The 25,316-nt window shown below is 41.2% G+C and overlaps 5 protein-coding genes and 1 long non-coding RNA gene across 7 annotated transcripts; 3 read left to right on the forward strand and 3 right to left on the reverse strand.

The window, feature by feature from the left end:
- Positions 1-1,299: 1,299 nt before the first annotated feature.
- On the reverse strand, positions 1,300-6,520 carry LOC113020802 (kelch-like protein 20). Of its 2 annotated transcripts, XM_026165034.1 has the most exons (12): positions 6,438-6,520; positions 5,812-6,114; positions 5,593-5,727; positions 5,324-5,515; positions 5,053-5,196; positions 4,676-4,862; positions 4,101-4,247; positions 3,847-3,975; positions 2,779-2,955; positions 2,528-2,674; positions 2,275-2,440; positions 1,300-2,107 (listed from the first exon to the last, which is right to left on the reverse strand). In XM_026165034.1, the coding sequence occupies exons 2-12, from the start codon at positions 6,100-6,102 to the stop codon at positions 1,951-1,953; spliced, it is 1,872 nt and encodes a 623-aa protein (XP_026020819.1). In that variant the 5' UTR covers positions 6,103-6,114; positions 6,438-6,520; the 3' UTR covers positions 1,300-1,950. The 2 variants fall into 2 exon arrangements, with proteins under 2 accessions (XP_026020819.1, XP_026020820.1); XM_026165035.1 differs by lacking the exon at positions 6,438-6,520 and having other exon boundaries at positions 5,812-6,417.
- LOC113020804 (uncharacterized) lies at positions 6,508-8,154 on the forward strand. The gene is made up of 3 exons (XR_003272233.1): positions 6,508-6,569; positions 7,678-7,780; positions 8,089-8,154. It is a non-coding gene; the product is annotated as an uncharacterized LOC113020804 (long non-coding RNA).
- On the reverse strand, positions 7,652-10,457 carry anks4b (ankyrin repeat and sterile alpha motif domain containing 4B). Its single transcript, XM_026165036.1, has 2 exons — positions 10,195-10,457; positions 7,652-9,194 (listed from the first exon to the last, which is right to left on the reverse strand). Exons 1-2 carry the CDS (start codon positions 10,353-10,355, stop codon positions 8,090-8,092), a joined length of 1,266 nt encoding a protein of 421 aa, XP_026020821.1. The 5' UTR covers positions 10,356-10,457; the 3' UTR covers positions 7,652-8,089.
- A 1,398-nt stretch (positions 10,458-11,855) lies between these two features.
- On the forward strand, positions 11,856-16,236 carry slc25a17l (solute carrier family 25 member 17-like). Its single transcript, XM_026165038.1, has 9 exons — positions 11,856-12,188; positions 12,361-12,421; positions 12,797-12,863; positions 13,121-13,275; positions 13,541-13,657; positions 13,750-13,895; positions 14,064-14,159; positions 14,808-14,893; positions 15,001-16,236. Exons 1-9 carry the CDS (start codon positions 12,114-12,116, stop codon positions 15,146-15,148), a joined length of 951 nt encoding a protein of 316 aa, XP_026020823.1. The 5' UTR covers positions 11,856-12,113; the 3' UTR covers positions 15,149-16,236.
- A 1,513-nt stretch (positions 16,237-17,749) lies between these two features.
- dxo (decapping exoribonuclease) lies at positions 17,750-21,962 on the reverse strand. Its single transcript, XM_026165037.1, has 7 exons — positions 21,719-21,962; positions 20,483-20,942; positions 20,099-20,325; positions 18,768-18,987; positions 18,551-18,686; positions 18,372-18,466; positions 17,750-18,295 (listed from the first exon to the last, which is right to left on the reverse strand). Exons 2-7 carry the CDS (start codon positions 20,938-20,940, stop codon positions 18,154-18,156), a joined length of 1,278 nt encoding a protein of 425 aa, XP_026020822.1. The 5' UTR covers positions 20,941-20,942; positions 21,719-21,962; the 3' UTR covers positions 17,750-18,153.
- Positions 21,963-22,020: 58 nt separating this feature from the next.
- On the forward strand, positions 22,021-25,035 carry LOC113020807 (serine/threonine-protein kinase 19). The gene is made up of 7 exons (XM_026165040.1): positions 22,021-22,138; positions 22,461-22,556; positions 22,644-22,786; positions 22,878-23,113; positions 23,427-23,524; positions 23,616-23,763; positions 24,579-25,035. Exons 2-7 carry the CDS (start codon positions 22,463-22,465, stop codon positions 24,622-24,624), a joined length of 765 nt encoding a protein of 254 aa, XP_026020825.1. The 5' UTR covers positions 22,021-22,138; positions 22,461-22,462; the 3' UTR covers positions 24,625-25,035.
- The last annotated feature ends 281 nt before the right edge of the window (positions 25,036-25,316 follow it).

A 25,316-nucleotide genomic window follows, 5' to 3' on the forward strand; every position in this document is an offset into this window, starting at 1 on the left:
CCAGGAAATCAGGGAAAGCCTGTAACTTGGAAAAGCATAGATACAATTTGACATGGCACTAAAGTTATTGTACCAGAAAGGTGGTGTGGATGTCACAAAGTCAACTACACAAAGTCTACTACAGAAAACTAAAACTAAGCTAAAAACTAACTAAAAACTTCGATTTAAAACAAAAACAAGAAGAAGAAAAAAGAACACTAGACAATTTAAAAAACTATTAAACTAACTGAAATGATTTTGTGAACTTGGCCACCTAAGAAAATGTATTTAAAATGCAGAGGAAAAATACTTAGTCTTTGCCAGCTTGATGCATTTTTACTGTAATGCTGCTTTTCCTAAATCTTGCCTTTGATATCAGCCCTCCAAACAATGTTAATTAAAAACTTTTATTCTAAATTTCTTCGCATTATCCCCCAGATTTTATGAGGTATCTGGATTTTTATTATTTTGTTGTTTTTATCATCTCGTGCTAAAAGGTCACGCGCTTCTTGTCCTTCACCCATTTCCTTCTTTTTCTTGCGGTCGGTGTTTCTCCGCTTCACCTGGAGGTGAACGTGTTTCCTTAAATAAATGTGGGTGTGGCTGTGTGGAGATCGCACGTAGGCAGCACGAGCCCGTCTTTAAATGTTCGTGGAAACTTTTTTCGCCTTGCGCAAAAAAAAAACAAGCAAAATGTGCGCAAAATTAATTATATGATTATAAAACGTGCACACCGCCGTGCGTATGTTAGGAAGGCAGACTGATTTTGAACCAATAATGTTCAGTCTGCATGCAGCCACGCCCCCATTTCTCTAAAGAAGGAAACACGTTTGTGTCCAGGTGAAGCGGAGCAAGCGGTGACAAGAAGCGTGAACCAGAAAAGAAAGAAGAAAACCAAAAAGAAATTTGACTGGAAAAAATCAATTCTAGAGACAAGAAACACATCAAGAGCCCCAAAGTCTTCTGTGCAACTGAAAGATTTCAAGATTGTAATATTAAACAAACAAATCTTAATTTTAAAAACAAAACAGCATTAAACATGCTGACTGTACCTACTGCTGCTATGAGATTGTCATCCATCCCTTATTTATTCCAACATCTTCACACTGAGCCATAAATATGAAATACATGTTATTGTCTGCATCATGCTGACAGTATCATCTGCTTTCTACATGTACTTAATAAAGCTGATTCTGATCTTGGGTATTTGATACTCTTTAAAAATGTCAATGTAGCAGGAGTGCATTCATCAATACTTTCGATTGTTTTCAGGCTTCATTTGTAAAAAGAAAAAACAAAAACAAAACTGACCCACCCACATTCACAGTAAAGAAGTAAACATCTTTATTACAAGTCATTTTCACTTTAATTCACCAGTATGCATGACGCACATTACAAAAATATACTCAACATATAACAGGTAGTCAAGACAATCACTAAGAAGTTCAATGTGTAATTACAAAAAACACTCACATGTACACCTTTGCCCCGCCCACACAGGTAACCTTCAAAAACATTCATAACTGACTCTTTGGCCCACAGAGCTTTTTAAGAGGACCATTCTAATCTTATCAACCTCCAATAAATACAGTCACATAATACAAAAATAACCCCATCGGCTGGGAAAACATCCAGATTGTGGCGCTCGGACAATAAAACAACAACTAAAGAATGTTCACATCATACAGAGCGAGTTTAGACTGCGGACATCAGATCATTTATGTTAAATCACTGCACCTCTGCTGCCAAGCCACAAAAGAAAGGACCCCAAAGTGATTAAGACTTATTCCACAGGCTGTCACCAAACAGGTCCCAGAAACAGCTCAAGCAGCTCAGTGCCAGTTCCAGGCATCACTCCCCAGCACGCCAGTCTTCGCAGCTCTGAGTCTTGTAGCGCATAATCTCCAAGGAGAGTGCAATTTAAAAAAATAAAAACAAACAAAACCACAGGAGATTTCCCATTTGTTGTCCTCAATTTTCACTGGGCGTCCCGGGACTGCTGCTCACTTGGATGTCCTTTCTAAGCCGGAGAGAGACGCAGCTGAGCCAGCTGCGGCTGGTAGGCATCTCCCCAACAATCTCCCACGTGTCCGTCTCGTCACAATACCTCTCGATAGTGTCGTGATATCTGCATGCAGAGCGGGATCAGCTTTAGACAACCTCATTCACCTCTCCTGTGTTTAATCCACAGGAATTTAACCCTCATTTTCTTAATATTTCAAATAAATGTGAGCTCTGCAATCGCCTGGAAAACACGAAATTTACAGGCAACGTCTTTTCTAGAAAGCTCCTCACCTGTCCCAGCCCTCTTCTCCTCCCAAGACGTAGATTTTGCCATCCACGACAGCAGCGCCGGGCCGATAGCGTCGTTCCTTCATGGGGGCACACATCGTCCACTGGTTGGTCTTTGGATTGTAACACTCCACTTTATCTGTGTTCTCTGTCGAGGCATGCCATCCGCCTACAAAAAAAGGATTTAACAGACATGACTGCACTTTTAGGAACCAGAACAAAGCACAGTTAATGGGCTGGATGATAAGTTTGTTACCTATGACGTAAATCTTTCCTTTAAGAGTACAAGCAGCTGATCCAGAGCGGGCAATCTGCATGGGGGCGACCTCTGTCCATACTGCCGTTTTAGGGTTGTACACCTGTGCCAGATCTGTGCCGTCACCATCCTCTAGGACCGCACCACCTGCCGTGACACATCCCGAGTGAATAAATACACCACATAGAATCAAAATGAACAACAACAAAAAAAAAAAAAACCCTGCACGTGTAAAAACCTGCGTTTTCTACCAGTAACATAGAGCAGGCCGTCCAGAGCCACCACTGCTGGACTTGTGACGGCCATCTTCACAGACTCTGTAAACTGCCAGGAGTTGGTGTGGGGGTTGTAGCACTCCACCGAGTCCAGACGTGAGCGTCCCTCCCACCCTCCCACTGCGTACACAAAGCCATCAAGCATCACCAGGCCTGTGGGGAGAAGGCACAGCGGATAAATAAACATTGTTGCAATTAAAAACAGTCCTTCAGTTTACAGTTGGACATCTCATGCCCCGGTCTAATTTTCATGTTTTCTGTCCTATTCATTAACCATTACAACGACAGATGCTCATTAATGTAGGTCAACATTTGAGTTAATAAAGTCAGTATATGTAGAAGACATCACTATTAGCAATATTAAAGTACATTTAATGCTCAGTTTTACACTTATTTTCCACTTATGGAGGCGCATAGATCATAAGGGCACAGCTATGGCCACCTCAATCCTTCTGTTTGGGAGGGGCAGCCAATCAGATAAAAGCTGGGTTAGAGGGAGAGGAAAGGAGGTAAGACAGCTCATTAAGGGTCAGTTTGAGATAAAGATTTTGAACTGTGCATCATGTATGGTAGTGGTGCCAAACATGAGGTCCAAAGGACAGAAGTGGCCCAGCAAAGACTGCACTGGGGGCCACTGGAAGGCTTTGAAAAAAAGAAAAAAAAAAAAAATGTGAATGAGTGTGTCGATTTTGAACTTATAGCTGTGTTGTCATAAGTTTTACAGCTTTTTCTATTGTTTAAGACGTCTACTATTGCCATTCATACTACACAAAGGCACTTATATAAAAGCACTTTCCTCCTCCTCAGCACCAAACAGCAAAAAAAACAATTAAATGGCAGAAAGGGACCCATTTTTCTATTATCTGCTATGGAAATGTCTGGATTCTCTTTTTTAATTTTTTAAAGTAGGATTATAACAATCAAAAGACTCCTTTTGGAGCTACTAGAATCAAACAAAGTTAGGATAGTTTATAGAGTTCTTGAGAAGCAAAATAGGGTAACGTGGCTGAAAGACAGAAGCTGTAATTACCAAGACTCCCTCACCTAACTCTGAGCGAGCTACATTCATGGGTGCCATTTCCATCCAGGAGTCAAAGCAGGGGTCGTAGCGCCACATCTCTCTGCTGGCTGAGCCATCGGGAAACTCTCCACCTGCCAAATACAGGGTCGAATCTACAGGCGGGGACAAGGAAGAAAGGTGATTGGATAAGCAGAAGTATACATTTTCAGCACTTAAGTTTATCTGTGCATTTCAGAGTGTCTTAACCCATCAGGCTGAGTTTTACTGACCCCCTCACCTGAGACCACCAGCCCGTGTTTGCTCACGGCGAAGGGCAGGCATGCCAGGTTCTTCCACTGGCTCGTCACAGGATCCAAGCTCTCGACGCTGCGCAGCACCACCTTGTCGTCCTCCCCGCCAACTGTGACTATCACTTCAGCGGTTCCTGTTTCCGTGGCAACAGGAGTAGAGGAAGAGAGGAGTGAGCCACATATGTTAATGTAAAAGAAAAAAAGCAGCCTGTATGGTACAACATAAGAGTGCGTGGAGCTGCCAGCCATTTAATATTCAACTTCCACTATTCTCTTGATTTGCATCTGGATTAGGCTAAAACTGTTTGGTCCACAGTTTGATAACACAAACCGGGAAAACCAGCAAACATCTAAAAATCTGGAATCCAAAATCTTTCTTCTAATAGAAGAAGATAGACCCAAATAATCGTCTCTCCATTGAATAGCCGAGCATTCTTAAACCCTTGCGGAGTATGAGGACGGGGAGACAGATACACACTAACAAATCACCAGGCTGACAGAAAATAGTGCAAAGCTAAAAATTAGCTCTTTGATTCAGACGTGAGTGTTTTTTTATTTTTACCAGTGGACCTGCGAGGCCTCGCTCTCGGGCAGTAGAGCTCTCCACGCCGGTCCTTAAGCAGCAGATAGTCCTTGGCCTCAGAGATGAGCCTCTGGCAGACCTGGCTCTCCTTCACCACGTCCAGAGACTCAATCACATCATGGAGGTAATAGGGGCTGATGAGAGGCAGGCGGATGTGCTCCAGGACCTTTGAGGAACAAAAATGGAAGGGGATCTGATGGGTGGTACTCATGAGCAGCTGCTGTGGTCATGGATTTTCATTCATGGAGTATGGCGCCCCTGATAACAGGATAGCACCAAACAACAAAAATGTATGAACCCCCCCTTTTATTTTTAAAGATAAGCCTGAAATTACCTGCTAATAACTCTCCTCTCACCTTTTCAAAGCTCTGTTTGCGAGAGGAACATTTATTCAACCACAGCATGGCGGCCTCAAACACGGTCTCCTCTTTGGGCACGTTGAGGAGATCGCTGGCAAGGATTTCCGTCAGCTTGTCCACACACAGAGACAGAAACTCCTCCTGGAGGAAGACAGGAAGCGCCGAGAGTTTGATTATTTATGTGAGGGCACAGCTTTGCATTAACAGTAGGTGATACAAGATTACCTCCTTCACGACTCCCTACTCTGGGTTTCCATCACACCCTCACCTGCTGACAGACCGTGCTGAAGTGCTCAAGGATGTAGTCCATGCTGCGTTTCTCCAGCACCTTACAGGAATGCGCCTCAGCAAAGCAGTGAATACCCACACAGTTCATCTCGTCCATCTGACGCTCCATGAAGCGACAGCAGGCCTCTCGGACCGCCATCACATCCAGCAGGTTGGCTGCTGCCAGCAGCGCCTGGATACAGATCACTTTCTAAGCACGCACGCGCTTCACGAATGACGGCAATGAAGAGGCATGAGAAGATTCACTACCTGCACGTTGGCTTTGGAAATGTAGACCTCTGATGTGTAGGCGTAGCTCACCAGCATGCCAATCATCTGAGGCTCAACACCATTGATGGCAACACGCTCCTGCTTGGACTCTATGAGGTCAGCGGAAAACATCGCCTAAGGATGGAGAAGGAAAACACATGATTCTAAAGGTGGAGTCGTTTTCAGTATGGACATACATGTGAGGAAAAGTGCGTTTACCTGGAAGTAGGAGCTGAAAGATGCCAGCACTATGCGGTGGCAGGGGAACTCCTGTCCTCCGCAGCACAGAGTCACATCGCAGAAGGCGTTGTTGAGCCGCAGGCTGTTGAGGCCCTGCAGGACTGTGTTGGGGTGCCTGGTCTCCACAAACAGGTAGTCCTCGCTGTTCTGGGGAGCAGGGACAACGGCAGGAGTCGGGCTGGCTTCCTCCTGGACCTTAACGGTGGCGTTGATAGAGGAAGGCAGGAGCAAACCGGCGCTGACGGAGATTATTTCAGCCATGTCTGCCATTGCAACCCAAGCCTGGGAGGCAAAATATCACAGTTAGCACTCTTGAACGCAAACTAAGACAATCAGAAAACGGGTTGAGACATAGCTGGCAACGCAAATCAGCCTCGCAAAGCACTCATTTGAAAGTGAAATGCGTGTAAGTCGCAGAAGGCTGCAAAGCAAGGCGGGGAGAGAGGACCCGAGATTGTCTCACTAATGAGGCTTAGCTGTGAGGCAGCGGCCAAAAGAAGCGGCTTTGTGCCGAGCCAGACTACTCAGACAGCTCAAGAACAGATATGCGATCCACACACAGGTGAGATTAATCACTCAGCAGCGGAGGGACCAAAACAACTCACCTGTTACACATAGTCGTGACTGCTGCGGAGGACTACTCGCTCTCCCACATACCAACCAAACCAGCTTCCGACAGTCCTGAGCAACATTAAACGCCTCTCGCTGCAAGCCACGCCCACACACACCCGGCAAACGTAAGAGTGTTCACCCCCATGTAGTTCCTGCTTTGTTTGTTCATCAAAGAGTGACACACAAATTTTTCCCTACTTTTTTGCAAAATCTGATCGTTTGCCAAAAAATATGATTTCCGGTATTTTCTAAAAAGTGTATGCAAACTGTTGCAAATGACTTATTGGCCTACAATCTGTGAAACATGTCAAAATCATCTCTCGTGAATAATGTCACGTCATTTTCGTGTGTGTGTGTGTGTGTGTGTCCCTTTTTTTTCACCTCCTCCTAAATATTTCATATACTTTAATCGGTGCTCTTTGTATATACACTCACTGGTGAGCAGTGACAGACTGCTGCATCTTAGATGCAAGAAGGAGCGTTTCCAGTGGTCCTTCCTCCCTGCAGCTGTCAGACTGTGCAATCAAAACTGCTCTCAACAAACATAGATGTTTACATCAGCGCTGTAACTTGCACCAATCAACCGAACAAATACTACTTTTATAACTTGCACATTACCTTTTCTCAATTTATATATACTAACTTATTGTAAGTTACATGTCTACTTTTTAATGCACAGGTGCAATACACAATCTGTACTTTTCTAATTATTCTAAATATTCTTAACTATTTAAACATCTTGCAGTATCCTGCTCTGTTTGCACGCTACAACCTGGGTTTGCCACTTATCTGTACTTTAATTTTAACAACTGTACAGTACCCTGATTTGGTAACTATTATCCATGATGTAAATATGTAAAAAAAAAAATGTTTGTGTTTCTGTTCAATGTCCTGTGTCCTGTTCTGTTTGTTTTTTTGTTGTTGTTTTTTTGTTTTTGTGTATGTGTGTGTTGCTGTTACAACCAAATTTCCCCTTGTGGGACAATTAAAGGACTATTCTATTCTATTCTATTCTATTCTATTCTATTCAGGTCACTCCATTGTGTTTACTAGTTCACCAGTTTTAGCCTGCCTGCTTGTATTTGCTGTGAGTCATTTAGTGGCTCCTGTGCTTGTTTTCCTCTCTTTTTTGTTGTGTTCGTAGCAGCTGTTGTTCCTGTCAGGGAAATTTTAAAACCCATTGGGAAATATTAAACTGGAGAGACTATCATGTACGTTTTGTTTATTTAACAGGTGTGTTATCTGAGGTCGACATGATTACAATAAAACATTCAGCTGCACAAGCAAATCATCTGTGTGCCATATCACCTCATATGTGGAGAAAGTCAGCCAGCAGGTCAATACCAACACTTTATTATTTATTATTCTTTATTTTTCTTCCCATAATTATTCTTTTCTTCTCTTGTTTTAAAACCAGATGTATAAGATATTGTTGATATTGTTGGTTGATGCTGCCATGCCACTTTTAACTTGATATAACAGGTATACACGGAACATATTGTCATAATATGATCAATAAAGTTCAATCTGTAGAAATGTTGGAATTTTTCACTAGTTTGCTGAATCATGTTTGTTTTATACAGAAATTGAACTGACAAAAGGCTTATTTTAAATTTGGAGGATAAATAACTGTTTTTGTTTCAGATCACAAGGAGCTGTCCTTCATGACGCCTGCATTTTCCAGCGCCTTTCTTCTGCGAGCAACAGCTTCTAAGATCTTCTTCCTGGGTCCGAGCTGGATGCGGATCCCTTTGAGGTCTTCATCAGAGCAAAGCAAGAGTGCCTCCAAGTCAAGGTGCTCTCTGTTGAATGCGGGCGTAAAATCTGGCAAGGAGATAGAGGACAGGAACACATCCAAAGGAGAGGTTTCCTCATCTTCATCGTCATCCAGTCCCAGATCTTCCTGTTCCCACGGCAGTGCATTGTCGCCCGTCATCAAGCCAGAGGTGTCTTCGTCTGCCTCAAACGTCTCACTTTGAACGAGGTAACCAAGGCTTTCATTGGCACTGCTGGGGATGTCGTCAGAGTCTAGCCCCATCTTCTTCCTGAACATCAGACCTCCAAGGCCGGGCCGATTGAAGATGGATTGTTTCACTTGGCCTCCATCGTCGTCGTCATCTCCGAAGCTGTCCATTTCTTCTAGCATGTTCTCTTCCTGCTCGTTGAAGACGTCCACAAAGTCTGGGTTCTCAGATCCGCTCTCTGGTTTGAGGAAGATAACGTTCCCACTTCCTTCTGACCTCTGCAGCGTGCCTTTGTCCTTCTTCCCAAACTTCTTCAGGAGTGTGCCTTTAATAGAGCCAACTTTATCGTCAGTGATGAGCTTGGAGAAGTGTTCGTTGACGCCCGTGATGGTGCCATCGTTTGACAGTGACGATGCTGTTCCTGCATCTGAAAAGGAGCCGGAGTTGCTCCCACGCTGCATTCTATCCATTTTGCTTTTGTGTTTTTTCTTCACCTTCTCACAGAGTTTCACGCGTTTCTCTGCCTCTTTTTCTGCCTCTTTCTTCAGATTGGCGACCTTTTTCGGATTTTGGTTGGTCTGCTTTGCAGCAGCAGCGTCGAGGAAGCGCACACACTCCATGTGGTCGCGTGAAGCGGCGACATCCATTGGCGTGTGGAATTCATTGTCCAGAGCAAAAAGGTTGGCGCCGAAGTTGACCAGGAAGCTGAGGATGTGCATGTGGCCGTTACCTGCTGCATGGTGCAGGGGTGTGTTTCCCCAGATGTCACTCCTGTTGGGATCTCCTCTGTACAACACGAACACACACAAAAGATTTTTTTATCATTAGTGATGATATTTTCATTATTTGGCTATTCTGTATTCCTGATTTATACCAAACTCCATGCACAGTAGTTTTTCATGAGTTTAGAGAAAATGATTAAATGATAAAAAATGACATTTAAAAAAATGTCAGTCCAGGATCAGTCCAGGAAATTAAATTAAAACAGAGAATAGATCCACATCCAAATCTAGCATATGACAAATTAAAGATGGGTGAAGTTAACTAGTGAGCTATTAAGACTTAAAGTCCTTTTACTGCTGCCCCCTGTCAAGTTTTGATTGCTGTGTGACTGCTACACCTTGTCATAAATCCCAGTTCATGCTGCGTAATGACCAAAGAGGAAATGGTTTAGATAATCCTGGCCACGTAGCCAAGACACGCTTTATGCCCATTGAAATATAAATAAAATAAAACTAAACTTCTCTGAATCTCAAAAGTCTGTATGGTCTTGATTTTGTATGGTCTTGGTTGTAGTGAAAGAGGGACGGAGGTACATGTGGAGTAGCGGTGGCGGTGGCGGTGGTGGTGGTGGCACGGCCTGGATGAACAGCTCTTTTGTTTTTGTGGGATGGATTGGGCTGGTTAAACTTTTGGCTCAGCTAATGGGAAATAAAGTCTTAGCTCATTAAAATGGAGTGAACAATAGCTGTGGAAAAAATCCAGATGAAGTGCCAAAAACAAATAAAGTACATATGAGAAAGCATAAAACACACTTTATTTCATGCTGGTCAACCTTTGCTCTGTGAGCACTGTTCCTGGTTCCGCTGTAGATCTTAATCTTATTTGGTTTTATAAAATATAATGTATTTAAATGAAAATATTTTATGTCTAACTTTATGTTTTCTTTAGAAATGGCAGAAAAATTACACAGCCTGAAGAAAACACTTGACGAGAACTCATATGTTCAGGTCGTTTTTGTCTCAGTGTAAGATGTGAGATGAAGGACAGGCGATAGAAAACTTACTTTCTGCTGCATATGAGCTGAAGAGCACTGATATGTCCATGAAAAGCAGCCAGTATGGTGGGAGTCATGCCATCCTCATCTGGCGTGTTCAGGTCCTTCACCGTGGCCTCCTTCAAGAGTTCCACGTATCCATCAATCGCTGCTTTGTGGTACCTAGACATCTCTGGTAAGAAGGGAAAAGCTTGGAGAAAAATAAAAATCCAAGTTTCTCTGCGCCCCCCCGGCTAACGTCAGATGAGCAGAAGCGACTGCAGACCCAAGCAAACAAAGCGATGACTGGGCGTCAACGCACCAGCAGCTCGGGGCCATAAAACAAAAGCAAAGTTCGCTTCACTGCTGTGAGCTGCCCCATTTCCTCAACACTATAAAAAATCCCTTACTGCGATTTCACCCAGAAAACGTGTTCACACACAGCAGGAGTTTCTGCTGTAATCACTGTTTCTTCACAGGTTTGAAGGCAAAAGCAATCTTTATGAAAGAATAATATATTGTTGTGAATTAGAATGACCAGTAAAATGAAAATGGAACATTATCTGTTATTTCTAGTTTTCAGGTTTTAGCTCGTTAGAACTCTAAATTCTTCATCAACATTTGTAAACTGATGTTTTTATGATGCATTTTTATTCTGTAATTTGTAGAAAAGTATTTAAAAGAGTAAAAAGCGACATCAACTCCCTCTGTTACCTTGAATCAACTTAAAACTTGGAACATTCAACTTTTTAACTTAAAGCGTTTATACCTAAAAACTGTCTTAAGTATAATACACGATTAAAGCTTTTATTAACAAATTATTGCTCTATTCTATTTATATATCTATTTATCCATCTAATCTAATTAGATATTGTTAAAATCTTGACAGACATGCTTGATTGGGTCATTAATTACAGGAAAAGTAAAAATAACACACTATACTTAAAGTATCAACTGTACTAAAAAACAGGAAAAATAAAGTATTTTTTATTATTAATTATTGCAAACAGCTTGTGATTATTTAAATCATGTGTTAATCTATTTTCTTGATAAATTCATTTATTGTTTTGTTTGTAAACAGTTTTAGCAAGATGGATATATTTAATCAAGGTACACGTTCATTTTTTTAAACATGCAATTCAGTTGTTTTCTTTACTTTTTAAAAAACGGCTGATTAGTCACATGTTCTAATTTTGCTACTTGTTTAGGTTCAAAATAATATTGCAGGATAGTTTTCTTTTTACAAGATATTATATTCATCATGGGAGCTCGTCCTTAGAGCTTAGCGTTAAAAAGAGAAATTTCTCCATGAAATGAATTGGAGAAACTGTTGATGTGAAGTAACATGAAACAGAAGTGTATGCGTACAAGCCCAGATACAGTCCAGCATGTGTATTTTACATAAGTGTACTAAAAAAGCATTAGTGTAAGTCTCTTAGACCGTGTGTTGTCATATCTAGATGATTATGATATCTAAGTCTGTCCCTTTGGGGTGTGTCAGAAAAAATCTGGAAAATCACACATGCTGTGGTGAACTGCCGCAAATAAGTGCTGTAAAATCCCATATAGTTTTTCCACCACTTCTCCTTCCAGTCCAGTAGGTGGCTAATAAATTCTATGCTAAAGTTAATGATTTACCAAAACCAGAAGAAGAAGAAAGAACCGGCAGAAGAGTCAACAAAAGAAGAAGAAGAACCTGTCCAATCAGCGGCATCTTGGGAGGAACTATCCCCCGACCAGAAGAGAGTGAACCCAATCTGACAGTTTTTCACTCTCTTCTTTGGTTTCTGTTTCTTGTCGCTTTTCAGCTTCCTTTAACATGAAGTTGTGAATAATTGTTGTTTAAAACGTTTCCACTGTTCGGAAAACCCGGACATCTTCCATTGGGTTCACGGCAGTTACTTCCCGGTGTTTAGCTTGTGTGGTTGGACCGGGGAGAACCTGCAGAGATGTCCGACAACGGTGGCTCGGCCGTCGGCCTCCTATCCTATGAGACGCTGGTTCATGCTGTGGCAGGTGCAATGGTGAGTAGCTTTGTTTCTTATTTATTTGTTTTTTATGGGGGTTGGGGTATTATCCTTCTAATAGCAGATAGCATGGTGTTGAAGAAACCACTTTAAGCTGAACAATGGTGTTAGATGTTGTGTTTTCAGGTGTCAGTATGGATGTTAATGTTGCAGTGCATTGTCTTTTTAGGGGAGTGTGACAGCTATGACCGTCTTCTTTCCTCTGGACACGGCCAAAAGCAGACTCCAGGGTGAGCTGGGGGGCTTTATCATCTTGGACAGAGGTCACCTGATAAGCTGCAGAGTTGAAAGAGGTTTAACGCTGGGGTCATTATAGAGCAACCGTAACTGCGTCCCAAAGAGTAGCGCACTGATAAATGTAGTTTTTATTTTACCTCCTAAACAATCAATTTCTGTTTGTTGTTTCATGTGTCTTTTTTTTTTTATTGCAAAGCACGCTCATGTTCAGCTCTATATGAGACATAAAAAGGTGTGTTATGCCTTTCTGCTTCCACTCTTTTATATTCCACAAGCTGAGATAATGCAGTTAAACTGATCTTTGTGTGTCAAGTCATTGTCCAGAGACTCATTGCCTGATTTCTGGCATATTTGTGTTTATTTTTCAGTGGATGAGAAGAGAAAGTCGAACTCAACTCCAGTCATTCTGGCTGAGATAGCAAAGGAAGAAGGCTTGTACGTATAGTGTTGGAATTTAAAATCACTGAGGCTTCTGGTTAGAAATTACACAAGTTAAGCCTTGTTTTACTCTTATTTGACCATATTTATAATTTAACCAAATGTTATGAACCAAAACAAGGTAATCACAGATATAAACAGTTAATGAAAATAATTGGTAGCTGCAGCTGTAATCTAATCCATGGTTTAGGATGATGTTTTGACCACATGACTAAAAACACAGTACTCAAATGCCTCATCACTACCTCTCCCAGTCTGTCACTGTACAGAGGCTGGTTCCCAGTTATCTCCAGCCTTTGCTGCTCCAATTTTGTCTACTTCTACACGTTTAACTCACTGAAGAAGCTGATGGCATCTGGTCCAGGCCAGTCCAGACCTGGGAAAGACTTGCTCATTGGAATTGTGTCAGGTAAGTACTGACCTGATGGAAATTGTCTGAAAGACTTAAATGGATGCAAGGTGTCCAATTAATAGAGAAGCCTGTAGCACAAAAGGCAAACTTTTCAAAAGTGGAGGGAGTGACTGTGTGACAGATGTCTGGATTGAATGGATGAATCCTGGATTTGTGTGTGAAACGTTTGCATGCATGTATCCCATAGACTGTATGCAAAAGATGGTGATATTATCCTCTGGTTTGTGGATTCAAGAAACTTGAATATCTCTTGTTCATGTAGGAGTGGTGAATGTGATCCTGACCACTCCCATGTGGGTGGTCAACACTCGACTGAAGATGCAGGGGGTAAAGTTCAGAAACGAGGACCTCCACCAGACTCACTACAGAGGCATATTTGGTGAGCGCTTCATATCTGTTAAACAGGTCAAAACTTCTGACGTGCTTGTCTTGTGTCTGTGTGATTGTCAAACCTCACTGCTTCTCTTTCAGATGCTTTCTCACAGATCATAGCCAACGAGGGGGTGGGAACTCTGTGGAACGGCACTTTGCCCTCTCTCGTCCTCGTACTCAACCCTGCTGTGCAGTTCATGATTTATGAGGCCATGAAGAGGAAGGCAGGCAGAGGAGGGAGGAAGGTAAGAAGACTTAAAGGGAACCAGTGATGTATGCAATATTGCCTTATTGAAGCTAATCAGTCAGCATCCTGTCGTTCCATAGCTGAAGGGCTGCGATCAGGAGGGACCCTGTTTAGACCAATCTAGCGATCAGTCACCTGACCTGTGAACTTTCGTCTTTTACCACAGATATCCTCAGCAAAGATTTTTCTCATTGGAGCCATTGCCAAGGCCATCGCTACCACTGCCACGTATCCTCTGCAGACAGTTCAGGCCATACTGAGGGTAAATACTCTAATACAGAAAATGTTATTCCTGTATTCTGTTTTTCAAAGATTAGGCTGATGAAGTTCAACATTTTTGCAATGACAGAAAATTCAGTAAACAGACAAAAACAACTACAAATTGTATCTGTGTAATTTTATGTGTGCCAAAAGCAGTCTATTACTCTTACACGGGCAAAATGATGTTTCCTCAAAAACTAAAAACTAAAGTGGAACTCCTGGCTGAGTCTGGGACACAACATTGTGTAAATTTGACTTAATTTTGTGTACACTCCTCAGAAACTTTATTAGGGGAAAAAAAAATTCTGATCCGGTCCCAGTAGATAAGAACGCCTGCTACCAAAAACCAAGCTACATTCACTTATATCACATTTCTTTCCCATTCTGATGCTCAGCAGCAACTTCACTATATCACTAAATTAGCTGAGTTGCTGCAATGTGATTGGATGATTAGATATTTCTATTGATCAGCAGATGAACCAGTTTAAACAAAGTGGCCGGTGAGTGTGTATTAATAGAAAAATTTAGAGAAACCAGAGCATCTTTATATGGTTAATACCATCAAACACTCGATGCAAATATGCATGACTGGTAAATGATATTTAATCTTTACTACACATGCATCACTTGTTTTATGCTTTTTCATCAGTTTGGCCAGTATAAAAGTGACGCCGAGGGTGGTGGTGTGATGGGGAGCCTTTCTAACATTTTGTTCCTGCTCATGGACCGGATAAAGTGAGTGCAGCATCTCTAAAATTACACTATCTAGTCACTCGACTCACAACAAGCACATGTGTGAATATGTAGCAGTGGTCACAGTTGTATACCCGTGTTTATCGCAGGAAGCACGGTGCTCTCGGTTTGTACAAAGGCCTGGAGGCCAAGCTGCTACAGACGGTACTGACGGCTGCACTCATGTTTGTTGTGTATGAGAAGATCGCTGCAGTGACCTTCAGACTCATGGGGATGAACAAGAAACTGAAGCACTGAAGACTGCTACCTGAACACAGCAAACCGTCAGTGCACTCATCCTCAGTAGGTTTTAAAGCCTGCTGATGCTATTACTAACATTATGAATTGTTTCTGTCGCATAGGCACGATAATATGAGCCCGCAATGGTGCTTTGGGAGCCCCACATTCCTATTCCATTCCCAAATTATATAACAAAACCAGAGGGGGGTTTAATTATTGCTATTGTTAACCTCTAACTGTGAACATCTGTGCATACACATCCTCTCCACTGGTGCATTTCTCTTGGTTAAGCATGGTCCTGCAGGGACTAAAGTTAACTGAGTTTATGTGACAAAGAAAAACATACAGACATTATTTATTAGTTTGGTTTGCTGTATAATATCTTCGAGTGTGAGGTGAGTTAAACAGGTCCTGTATTGAGTAACTGTTTGAAAAGAACACCTTTCAAAGAGCTGAACTTTCTACTGTTAAAAAATAAAACTCTGTCAGGTGATGATTTAAAAAAAACCAACAAAAAAAACCCGTTTAGGCAAAAGAACACAAATACACCTGTTTGGCCTCTTTCTGAGAGATGTTGGCTGCACTGAAAGACTGATACAGCTCTCGTGGAAATATACATGCTCTTTAAGAAATTACTGGTTCAAATCAATGGGCCAGACTAGCTGCTTTCCCCTGGTCCGAGTTTTTGTCATGAGTCTGCTGTAGTTTCATATTTCACTATAGGAGATGAATGATATTTGTCTTTACATTTACATTTTCATATGAATTTGAAAAAGTGTATTTCAATTTAAGACTTTTGTCTTAACATTTGAGCTTTATTGCACGTGATGATAAGTTTACTGCTGCCTTAATCTAAACCACTGGGCCATTCTTTACATACACTTAAGCTTTTAACTGTGAATTTATCCAGTTGTGAAATCCTGCAAGATGGAAACCTCATTAAATTAATTTAATATAAATTGAGGGAAAAGCACAGTGTATGTGTCTGCACATGCTGCAGTAGTTGTAGGTAGCAAGTGCCTCTGATTGTAATGCATTATGAAAAAGAAACTGTATGAACTGACATACAGACGAGTGACAAATTAAAGGAAAAAAACAAGCTAAAATCTTAGTTGTGCGTCCACAGCATCAGTGCACCTCAGCATGTATTCTTAAAGTCTTTGGACCTACAAAGATAAACAGTATTCTTCCAAAAGACACACCCTCATTATGTTGCTGGTGGTGGAGTACACCAACTAACACCTACACACAAATTTCTCTCAAATTAGCTTGTTTTGTGGTCTTGTGACTGCAAAAGCTGTAGCTTCTGATTCATGAAACCAGTCAGAGTATAATATTTCCTCACTGCAGGAATTAGAGGTTTGTTTCCCCCATAGACTGAATATAAAACGTGGATGGATCCACTATCAACTACTGATTAGCTTTGTACTCTGCATTTTAAGGTTTTGGCTGCTAAAATGTTGTTGTTATCAAGTTTTGGAGGGTTTATGAGCCAGAAGTGACTATTTATGGATGACTCTGTGGCAAGACTGGAACACAAGCTTCTTTGATAGTTTACTACTGGTGAGATTATTACATGACAAAAGACACCAATGCTACAAAAACTGGTTAAGCTGAGCAGACATCTGTGTCGGCATGTACCTGTAAGTCAGCGTAGCCGCACCTTTTACTTTTGAGCTTTTGTAAAGTTTAGATAAGAAAGCAACCATGTGGACTGGGGCTAACAGGTTATAAAGACAAAAAGAAACTGTATCAGGTTGCAAACAATTTATTTTTGTTGTAAAGCTGGGCATTTTAACATCAAAGGTTATAGGGTTTTGACTCTTTTGAAGCCAGTCTCACTCTAAAGAGCTGCAGGTTTTGGCACTTTTTCATTTTGATGCTTGTCGATGGTTTAATTCTTTTTTTTTTTTTTTTTTTGTCACTCGTTTGTAAGTTATTCAGTGACTGTTGATCTACACAAACACTTGATGCACTGAGTTTTTTCTACTGTTTTCAATATCGCAGTGTTCGACGTGCGCTCTTTTTCTTTCACACAGATGTCTTCCATTATGTCTATCAGTTCCCTGCGAGTAGTGTAAACTTGTCGGGGATCGCAGTGATTCACAGTATTTGTCACAGTACTTTCTCTCTCTCTGATGTGGTAAATGACAGTTAATGCTGCCTTTCAACTTGATGCCGGTTGACAGTTGATCCACTCCTCCTGCTGCTGTTGTTGTTGTTAAACTGGTTTTTCGCTCTTTACGTCTTGGTTATAACCAAGAGAGGCGCTTCCCTTTAACACCGCAGCCTTTAGACCTTTTGTTGTTCTATCAATACTCTAGCCAAGTGACACATTTACCAGATTTCAGCTCCTCTGCCAGTTGTCACTTATATTTGGTAGCAGTTAGGAAAAACAGCTCCAACTGTTTGTTTTTTGTTTTTTGATTAAAGCTTTACAATTTTGCTTTTTATATTTTACAAAATGAACTTTGTTTACATCCAGTTCTTATTTGATATCATCTTGACTCATTTACAACAACAAAAAAAACACAACACAGATTTTCTAATTTTGTTTAAATAAATATAACACTGTTTGTGGGTTGTAAATTATTGTTATAACCAGGGAATAAAAAAAGATTGAGAAACAATACTGATTTCTTTAATTGTGTTTTGTTTAGATCATTACATGCCAGATAAAATGTAGTTCATCACTGCTTTAAAAAAAATAAATAAAAGAATCCCCCCAGAAGACTGAGTAGTGATTGGTGAGCTCATGCAAATGTTTACCACGTTAAATGTCCTCCACTGGAGGTCTACAGGATAATGATGCATTCGTGACCATGCCTCAGGTGGAATTTATACTTCTGCAATTCAGTTTATCAGAGCCATACGTAGGGTTAAATCTTACGTCACAATATCCTATGCTGACATGCACCTCCCTTCCTCAAAACAACTGTGATTGGCCTGTTTCCTCCTCTTCTAATTGACTGGAAGGGAATGAATCAACTCCAGGCTTTCAGACTTCAGTGCAGAAGTATAAATTATGCTTTAGGCTCATATTGGGAGTCTTCACTTCTCGTCATCTCCTCAACATACCAGTGTGGCAGGAAGCAATACTGAGAGTCTCTGTGGGCAGAGTAGGTGACATCTTTGTAGGGATCCCAGGAGAACAGGTACACCACTCTGAAATGACAACAGAAAGAGATTAACATGTATTTACCCCAAACCAGAATATTTTAAAAGTGTTATTATAGCTCACCTAGGACTGTCTTCGGTAACTACACGCTTCACAAAAGACAGGAAATCGCAGCAAAAGTTCATGCATACTGTCGGCTTCCAGCAGTTATACTCGTTCTGTTTAAAAGATGTACAGAAGGCTCATGAAGTGTGCTCATGGTGTGCTGCCAGATGTTTTTAAATCACGAGTTACTGCTTTACCTTGATGAGATGGGAGATCTTAGAAATGTGAAAGGTCTCCACGGAAACAACGACACCTTCCTGATCTCGGAAACCTGCCACCACTCTAGGGACTCCCGGGAGAAAAGACTGGGCCCACCACTTAAGCAGTTTGAACCTGAGGAGCGCCAAAATAAAAGCGTTACCATCCAGCCAACCACACAACGTGAAAATTATGAGGCTTTACTTTATCCTGTACCTGTGGAAGTTGCTGCGCTGTTTGGGGGTGCAGATCTCTGCAGAGGTCTTCAGCTCCACGTAACAGGCAGGAGCAGCCGGAGCTTTGGGATCTTTATCCCGACAGTCCACCTCGCCGGAGAACAGCAGTCTGTGATCCGCGAGCCGAGTTTGCACCACAGTGCAGAAGGCCTCGTTGGTGTTAACCACTCCACCAGGGTCAGGTAGACTGTGGGTATTGTCTACAGGAGAGACAAAGGTGAAACTTTACCACTGAAAGCACTGTGCTAGGTTTAGTTTTCATATCTAATATAATGGACACACGGATATGTACAGAAAAAATAATGATTTGAAGTCAGTGTTGGGCATTATAATCACATTACATTTTTATAGAGTGTAGTAATTTTAATTAATCGTGGTAAGATCAACAATCATACTGCATTTACGAGTCTTTGCTGTTACTCGAGTTCTTCAATTACATAAAGACATGAAGATAACTTTTTAAAAGGACAGCTGCTGGAAGCGGCCATCAAAAGATAGGCACTGTGGTCATAAAGGGATGAACATAATCAGCAACAATACTCAGGCTGTGTCATGTAAATGATGCTCAACTGGTACTAAGGGACCCAGCAGCCTGGACTGCTGACACAAAGCAGCATGGATCTGTGTTTTCCTGTTGTTTATCCCCAATTCTGCCATTACCAGTGCAGCACAAACCAAGAATCATCAGCCAGGCAACATTTTTCTAGTCTTCTATTGTCCAGTTTTGTTGAGCTTGGATGAATTATAGCTTCAGTTTCCTTTTCTTAGCTGACAGGAGTTGCACCTGGTGTGGTCTTCTGATTACCTCGATTGTACTAAGTGGTTGTTTGAGTTACTCTTGCCTTCCTATCAGTTCCAAGCAGTCTCTCTTTGATCTTTGGTACCAATGAGGAATTTTCACCCTGAGAACTGCCACTGACTGGATGTTTCCTCTTTTCAAACCAGTCTCTGTAAACCCTAGAGATGGTTATGTGGGAAAATCCCAGTAAATTAGCATGCCTGGAGAGAACCCACACAGGCAGCAAAGCTCACACGAAAACAGCCGGTGAAATCAAACCTGCACCTTCTTTTTGTGAGGCAAAAGTACTGTTTTTGTTTGGGGTTTTTTATTATACCATTAGCATTTTTCCCCATAGTGGAAATCTCACATGTTGTGCTTCCCAGGCACAAATGGACTGAATATAAAACCAGTTGATTATGAGGTATGCCTGTGAATCATCAGCTGTGGGTAAGGCAGTTTAAATCAGTACCCAAAGTTTCAAAAAAAAAAAAAAAAAAAGGAAAAATAAGGTACTACATAAACCCACCTACCTGCACATGTGTATTGCTCAAACTTGTATCCCCAGTACATCATCTCTTCATGCCTCTCGGTGCGGTTCTCCCGTTCCCTGCGAGCAGCTTCCGTTTCCACCTCACTGATGTAAAATGTGCCCCTGAACCTGGTGACTGCTAACAACCAGCCTTCCCTTGTCTCATAAGGAGTGGTCAGCAGCTTAGTTAGGTGGCCCCGCCATGTCACAAAGTCGACTTCTAAAGCGCTGGAAAGAGTAGAGGTTGATCAAAGAATACATGTCCAGTAGGAACTGTTGTTGTGGTTAGAGATCAATAATGTTTATCTCTCTCTCTCTGTGTGGGACCTACTTGATCACCTGAAGAGAAATACAATAAAAACAGGAACCTCACAGCTACACTTACCGAGGTGAGGCTGCTGCCCCTGTTGGGTTAATCTTTGATTTATTGGCTACAATCCACCGGAGAATATGGTCCAGCCTCTCCTTCACACTGTCGTCTCTTTTTATAAAGCGATCCCTGTATCCATCCCTCAGGTTGAAATTTGGATTCCTGTCAGGCTCCACGTAGTACCTCATCTGCCTGCTGTCGTTGAAGAATCTACGCTCAGAGTCGAGGGAAAAACATCCCACTTCCACAGGCTGTTTGTAAACAGGAAAGTCTCTTTCATAAAGCTCTCTTCTCGTGCTTAAAGTCCTGCAGCTCAAAGGGTTTTGACCCAGAGCCGACTCAGACCGATACTGGTGCTGTGTGTTCGTTCTGAAGTGTTTATTCTCACGAGGACTTCTGCCACTGTCGTCTCTTTGTCTTTTGTACGAGGACTGATGGCTGTGACAGCTGATGCTGGATCTGTGGGGGTCCATAGCTGGACAGAAAGAATTTATGAGTTTTTGTTCTTTAAGTGCAATTTTTTCAGGGATAAGTTAGGTTAGGGTTAATGCATATGTGCATATTCTTTAGCTAACTTTTAAAAATATAACAGGCAACTTTGCAAAGAACCGATTATAAGCTGTGTCCTTATAATCGGTTTGCATCAAACATCCAAAGAAGAGCTTTGGATGTCCTTCAAGAAGCCTGGAAAACTATTCCTGAAGACTGCTTAAAGAAATGACAGGAAAGCTTTGCTAACAGAGTTCAGGCTGCGTTGAAGAATAAATGTGGTCAAACCAAATATTGGCTTTCAAGATCGTTAGAACTGTACAAAGTTGTTTTTGCCTTATATACTTTATACTCTTGTATGCTTGAACATGTTTTGATAAATCGCTGCACCGGTTCCACATTTTCCTACCAAAATATAAAGACATGATGGGGTGGCTGAAGACTTTTGCACAGTGCTGCATATTTAAAATTAGAAATGTGTTCTTTCCTCTCTGTAACAAATTGTACACAAACAATGAATTAGTTTAAGTTTAAATGCAGCATATCTGGACCTAGAACCGCCTGATGTGCTTATAACAGTTTATGTGTTGAATGTTGAATGGAAAAGAGGCAGGTAATGTCTGGCGTGTGTCTGCACTGTTTCTCAATTAAATGCATGTTTAAAATTAACAAAGGTTTCCTAATACCGCTGTTACTAACCCCACTACGAAAACTAAAGAGTACTTTCATGAATAAATAAGACGTAAGTAAGTGATAACCTACCTCTTTACAGCACAGCGAGCAGAGGTTGCTAAGCTAACGTTAGAAGTTCCCTGTTTATATTATGTCAGAGGAAATAAAATAACAGACTTGGCACAGGAACAACAAACGTATGTTTGTTGCATCTTTATCGACTAAAACCAAGAAGTAGCTGAGTTAGAAAAACGCTGCCTTGTTTTTGTAGCGAGACAGCTAACTAGTCTCACACGCTAACAACAAGCTAACGCCACTTCCGTGTGCAGTTTTCCATCCAATCCGCTGCTCGGTGTTAGCGGCGACACTTCCTCTAAAAACACTGTAAATATCCGTGAAAAGAAGAGTTGTAGCAGTTCCCTGTAGCTGTTGGGCTGGTTTGTGGCTCTGGCAGAGAATAAAGTGATGTAAAAGAAAAAAAAAAACATTATTATTGGGTTTATTCATCAGGTAAGGACGAAAATTATTTTCGAGTTCAAATAGCTCGGTCTAATGTTGATAAACGAGCTAGCGTTAGCATGGCTAACGGTGTAGTGTTTTTAACCTAACAAAACTTGTTTTCTGAGCGTACCTTTATGGAAAATATGAGATTATGTCTTATAATTCATTCATCAGAAATTGGCAAAGGAGTGGATCTTGACTGTGGGGCATTATTCTTAATTAGTAGGAAATAATGATATGATTGACCATTTAAAGGTCTTTTAATAGGCTCTGCGTTGTGTAGCGAGAAAAGCAGCATCTTGGAGTGAACAGGTGCAAATTTCTCCTTCAGGTATGAGCAGGAAACGGGCTCTGATTTCAGACGCTTTCAATCTGAAGAAGAGAAGAAATGGCACAGAACAATTTGGAGCTACTGCTGCTGAAGATGGTGGGTGTGACTCCTAAAAAATCTACAATAACGTGATCAAAAAACTCTTCATTTGAAGTTCACACTGTCATTTCTTCACTTTAAAAGGACCAGCTGACATTAAATCCAGTCTGGAGTACCTCATGACCCTATTTCCCAGAAAGCTCTTCAATGATGCACTGCCTCAAATTGTGCTGAAGCACCAGCTCTACAGCTTACACAGTGACAAGACTTTGGTGGACAAGGAGGTGGTAAGGTGGATTTTAAGTGCTAGAAATGTATGTGTAATCATTTCTGCAGATTCAGATGTGAAATACAACTCGTTGCTGTCATCGGTAACAGAATAAGATGCGTGAACGAGGAGATCTGCTGATGTTCCAGCTCGGGTTCGACGCAGAAGCCTTTGGGCTGGTTTTTACTTCTGACTACAAGGCCAAAGTGCTGGCGGGAGAGGAGGGCAAAACCACAAGAGCCACCGTGGAGAGGTTCTTGGAGAAAGTGGTGTCCGCTTGCACAGATCTGAGCTTCACGAAAGACAAAATGCTGAAGGAGTTTCTCTTCACAGACTCTGAGATAACGTATGAAAGACACCCATATATTGCATGCGTTTATTATTTAGCTTTATCATTCCCAAACCTTCTATCTTGGACATAGTTTAACATTTAACTTCCTAGATAAATAAAAAGTAAAGCAACACTGCTGACAATGACTGAAAGAGTTTGACATTTATTTAAAGGGGTAGCAGAGAATAACATTTTCTGTGGCATTAAAGCTGTTTATACCGATTTCCATAACTTTGTGCTTGGCATTATTGAATGAATGTGTAACCTCTGACTTGGCCATTCTGAAAGATAAAGATCAACTCAGAATCTGTTTTCTCCCCACACACAGGCAGCTGGTTAAGTCTGGGGTCCTGACTGTGAGGGATGCAGGCAGCTGGTGGCTTTCCATTCCCAACTCTGGCAAATTCACAAAGTACTTCATAAAAGGTTGGTGTTGAATCTCACTTGATTGAATCGTAACAGCGATTTCCTTTAGTTACGACACCCATTAATGTCTTTGTTCTCATTTTGCCGTTAGGCCGTAAAGCAGTGCTCAGCATGGTTAAGAAGTCCAAATACGGCGAAGTCTTAAAGGCAGAAATCGAGGAGCGGCGGACGAATTCACAAGTGAAATTCCATATGAAATACCACATTCATGACATTGTTGGCGCAGAGCTGGTAGAGAGGTAATACGACTGGATGCTTTTTACCTCCTTTCCTTACCTTTATCTTAGTAGGTCAGTTTAACCACCTGTTAAGGCATTAAATACAGCTGCTCTCAATCGTATTTCAGTAACTGGACTAAATTTAAGAAACTCCCAATCCGACCATCTTTGATTTCTCTGAAAAAAGTCCAGGGAGACTAGACCTGTGTCTTTCAAAACTTTTTTAGGTCAAGTATCTGGTACTATGACTTCAGCAATGTGGAATTTCAAAATAATCTCACATTCAGTTGAGCGATAATTAGCTTAAAAATTTGCTAGTATAGCTTATACAGGCCAAATTTAAAGGGCTGTAGAAAAAACAATTCAAAGACAGGAGTTTAAGTTTATAACACTTTCATGTGTTAACCTCTTATAAATGGATCACCTCATATTACATTTAATGTGTAGTTTTATTATCACGAAACTACTCTAATCAGATGAAGTTCTTTGTGATGTACCAACAAATGGCATCATCTGACATTTCCAATTTCACTTTTCTAGAAAGATTTGGTGTTTGGTGGTAACAGATCCAAAATGTATGATGGTGTTCTGCCTTTCCCAAAGGTTTCCTTTTTCCCATTTGGTCTATTTACAGGATTATTAGTCTTTATGGTCACTAATGTGTGCGTGTTACTGTCAAACAGTTTTAACAACTCTTGATCTTTAAAATTACGTCTGTCTTGAAGTGTGGTTCCTTTTCTTTAACGTCCAAAACAATCTGACTTGTTTTCCGCCTAACTCGAGTCATGTTTTCGTCTGATCCCACTGATTTTAATGAATGCTTTCTTTCTTTCCAGCATACCGACAACTTCAGGGACCCTGTTGCGATCTGTGGATTCGTGAGGCTGACGTCAGGCGCTGACGGACGATGAGAAATTTATGAACGGAATGAAAAGTGTTTATAAAAAGACTGAATGGACTAATTTAAGTATTCAAGTGCAGATTCTGTGCCAAATGTGCTACTAATGACCTATGATGACGAGACGTTGTCAAGTTTTGGTTTATCTTGTAATAAGATTTATTTAAATTTCTTTGCATCACATATGAGATTCCTTGTCTACATGGAGTTCACAACCTAATGGCAATCATTGCCTCTGTGCTGAGTGTTTTCAGGAAACAAAATGCTTTGTTACAAATAAATGAGATTTCCCAACATCCTGTTTGAAACTTGAAGGTCAGTTTTCCAAAACCAAATAATGTCCCGCCTGTCAAAGCTTGAAACTGTGTCACCTTTAAGTAAAACGGATTACATCATTTTTTGTTCCCTGCTTCTCTCATGTTGTCTCTTCTGTTTTTGTGCTCAGTCAGCATCACTTGTGTGCAGCATTCATCCTTTGCCCTTACTTAACTGTATTTCAAACCCTTAGAAGGGTCAAGCTCATTAATTGTTTTGAACAGGCCCCTTTTCCTGAGAGCTTCAGACAGGATTTTTCATGTCCCACTAATAATTCCCAGGAATTGTTTTTCACTCATCTCGTCCAAAACCTCACAGTGTATGTATGGAATACAAGTGCAGGACTGAGCTTGAGATTAGA

The sequence above is a fragment of the Astatotilapia calliptera genome, chromosome 4 (assembly GCF_900246225.1).
Source record: "Astatotilapia calliptera chromosome 4, fAstCal1.2, whole genome shotgun sequence".
Lineage (NCBI taxonomy): Eukaryota > Metazoa > Chordata > Actinopteri > Cichliformes > Cichlidae > Astatotilapia > Astatotilapia calliptera.

Bases quoted from the DNA above. Each gene is read 5' to 3' on its own strand.
- LOC113020802 (XM_026165034.1), bottom strand. From the start codon at position 6,102: ATGGCAGACATGGCTGAAATAATCTCCGTCAGCGCCGGTTTGCTCCTG. The intron at 5,516-5,592 runs GTAGTGAATCTT...ATCTGTATCCAG, and splicing joins TTTCCAAAGCCAACGTGCAG to GCGCTGCTGGCAGCAGCCAA. The intron at 2,441-2,527 runs GTAACAAACTTA...CTTTTTTTGTAG, and splicing joins AGGAAAGATTTACGTCATAG to GCGGATGGCATGCCTCGACA.
- anks4b (XM_026165036.1), bottom strand. From the start codon at position 10,355: ATGTCTAGGTACCACAAAGCAGCGATTGATGGATACGTGGAACTCTTG. The intron at 9,195-10,194 runs GTAAGTTTTCTA...CGTGTTGTACAG, and splicing joins CAGCTCATATGCAGCAGAAA to AGGAGATCCCAACAGGAGTG.
- slc25a17l (XM_026165038.1), top strand. From the start codon at position 12,114: ATGTCCGACAACGGTGGCTCGGCCGTCGGCCTCCTATCCTATGAGACG. The intron at 12,189-12,360 runs GTGAGTAGCTTT...TTGTCTTTTTAG, and splicing joins ATGCTGTGGCAGGTGCAATG to GGGAGTGTGACAGCTATGAC. The intron at 12,422-12,796 runs GTGAGCTGGGGG...TTTATTTTTCAG, and splicing joins GGCCAAAAGCAGACTCCAGG to TGGATGAGAAGAGAAAGTCG.
- dxo (XM_026165037.1), bottom strand. From the start codon at position 20,940: ATGGACCCCCACAGATCCAGCATCAGCTGTCACAGCCATCAGTCCTCG. The intron at 18,467-18,550 runs GTAAAGCAGTAA...TCTTTTAAACAG, and splicing joins AGATCTCCCATCTCATCAAG to AACGAGTATAACTGCTGGAA. The intron at 18,296-18,371 runs GTGAGCTATAAT...TTGTCATTTCAG, and splicing joins GTTACCGAAGACAGTCCTAG to AGTGGTGTACCTGTTCTCCT.
- LOC113020807 (XM_026165040.1), top strand. From the start codon at position 22,463: ATGAGCAGGAAACGGGCTCTGATTTCAGACGCTTTCAATCTGAAGAAG. The intron at 22,787-22,877 runs GTAAGGTGGATT...CATCGGTAACAG, and splicing joins CTTTGGTGGACAAGGAGGTG to AATAAGATGCGTGAACGAGG. The intron at 23,114-23,426 runs GTATGAAAGACA...CCCCACACACAG, and splicing joins TTCACAGACTCTGAGATAAC to GCAGCTGGTTAAGTCTGGGG.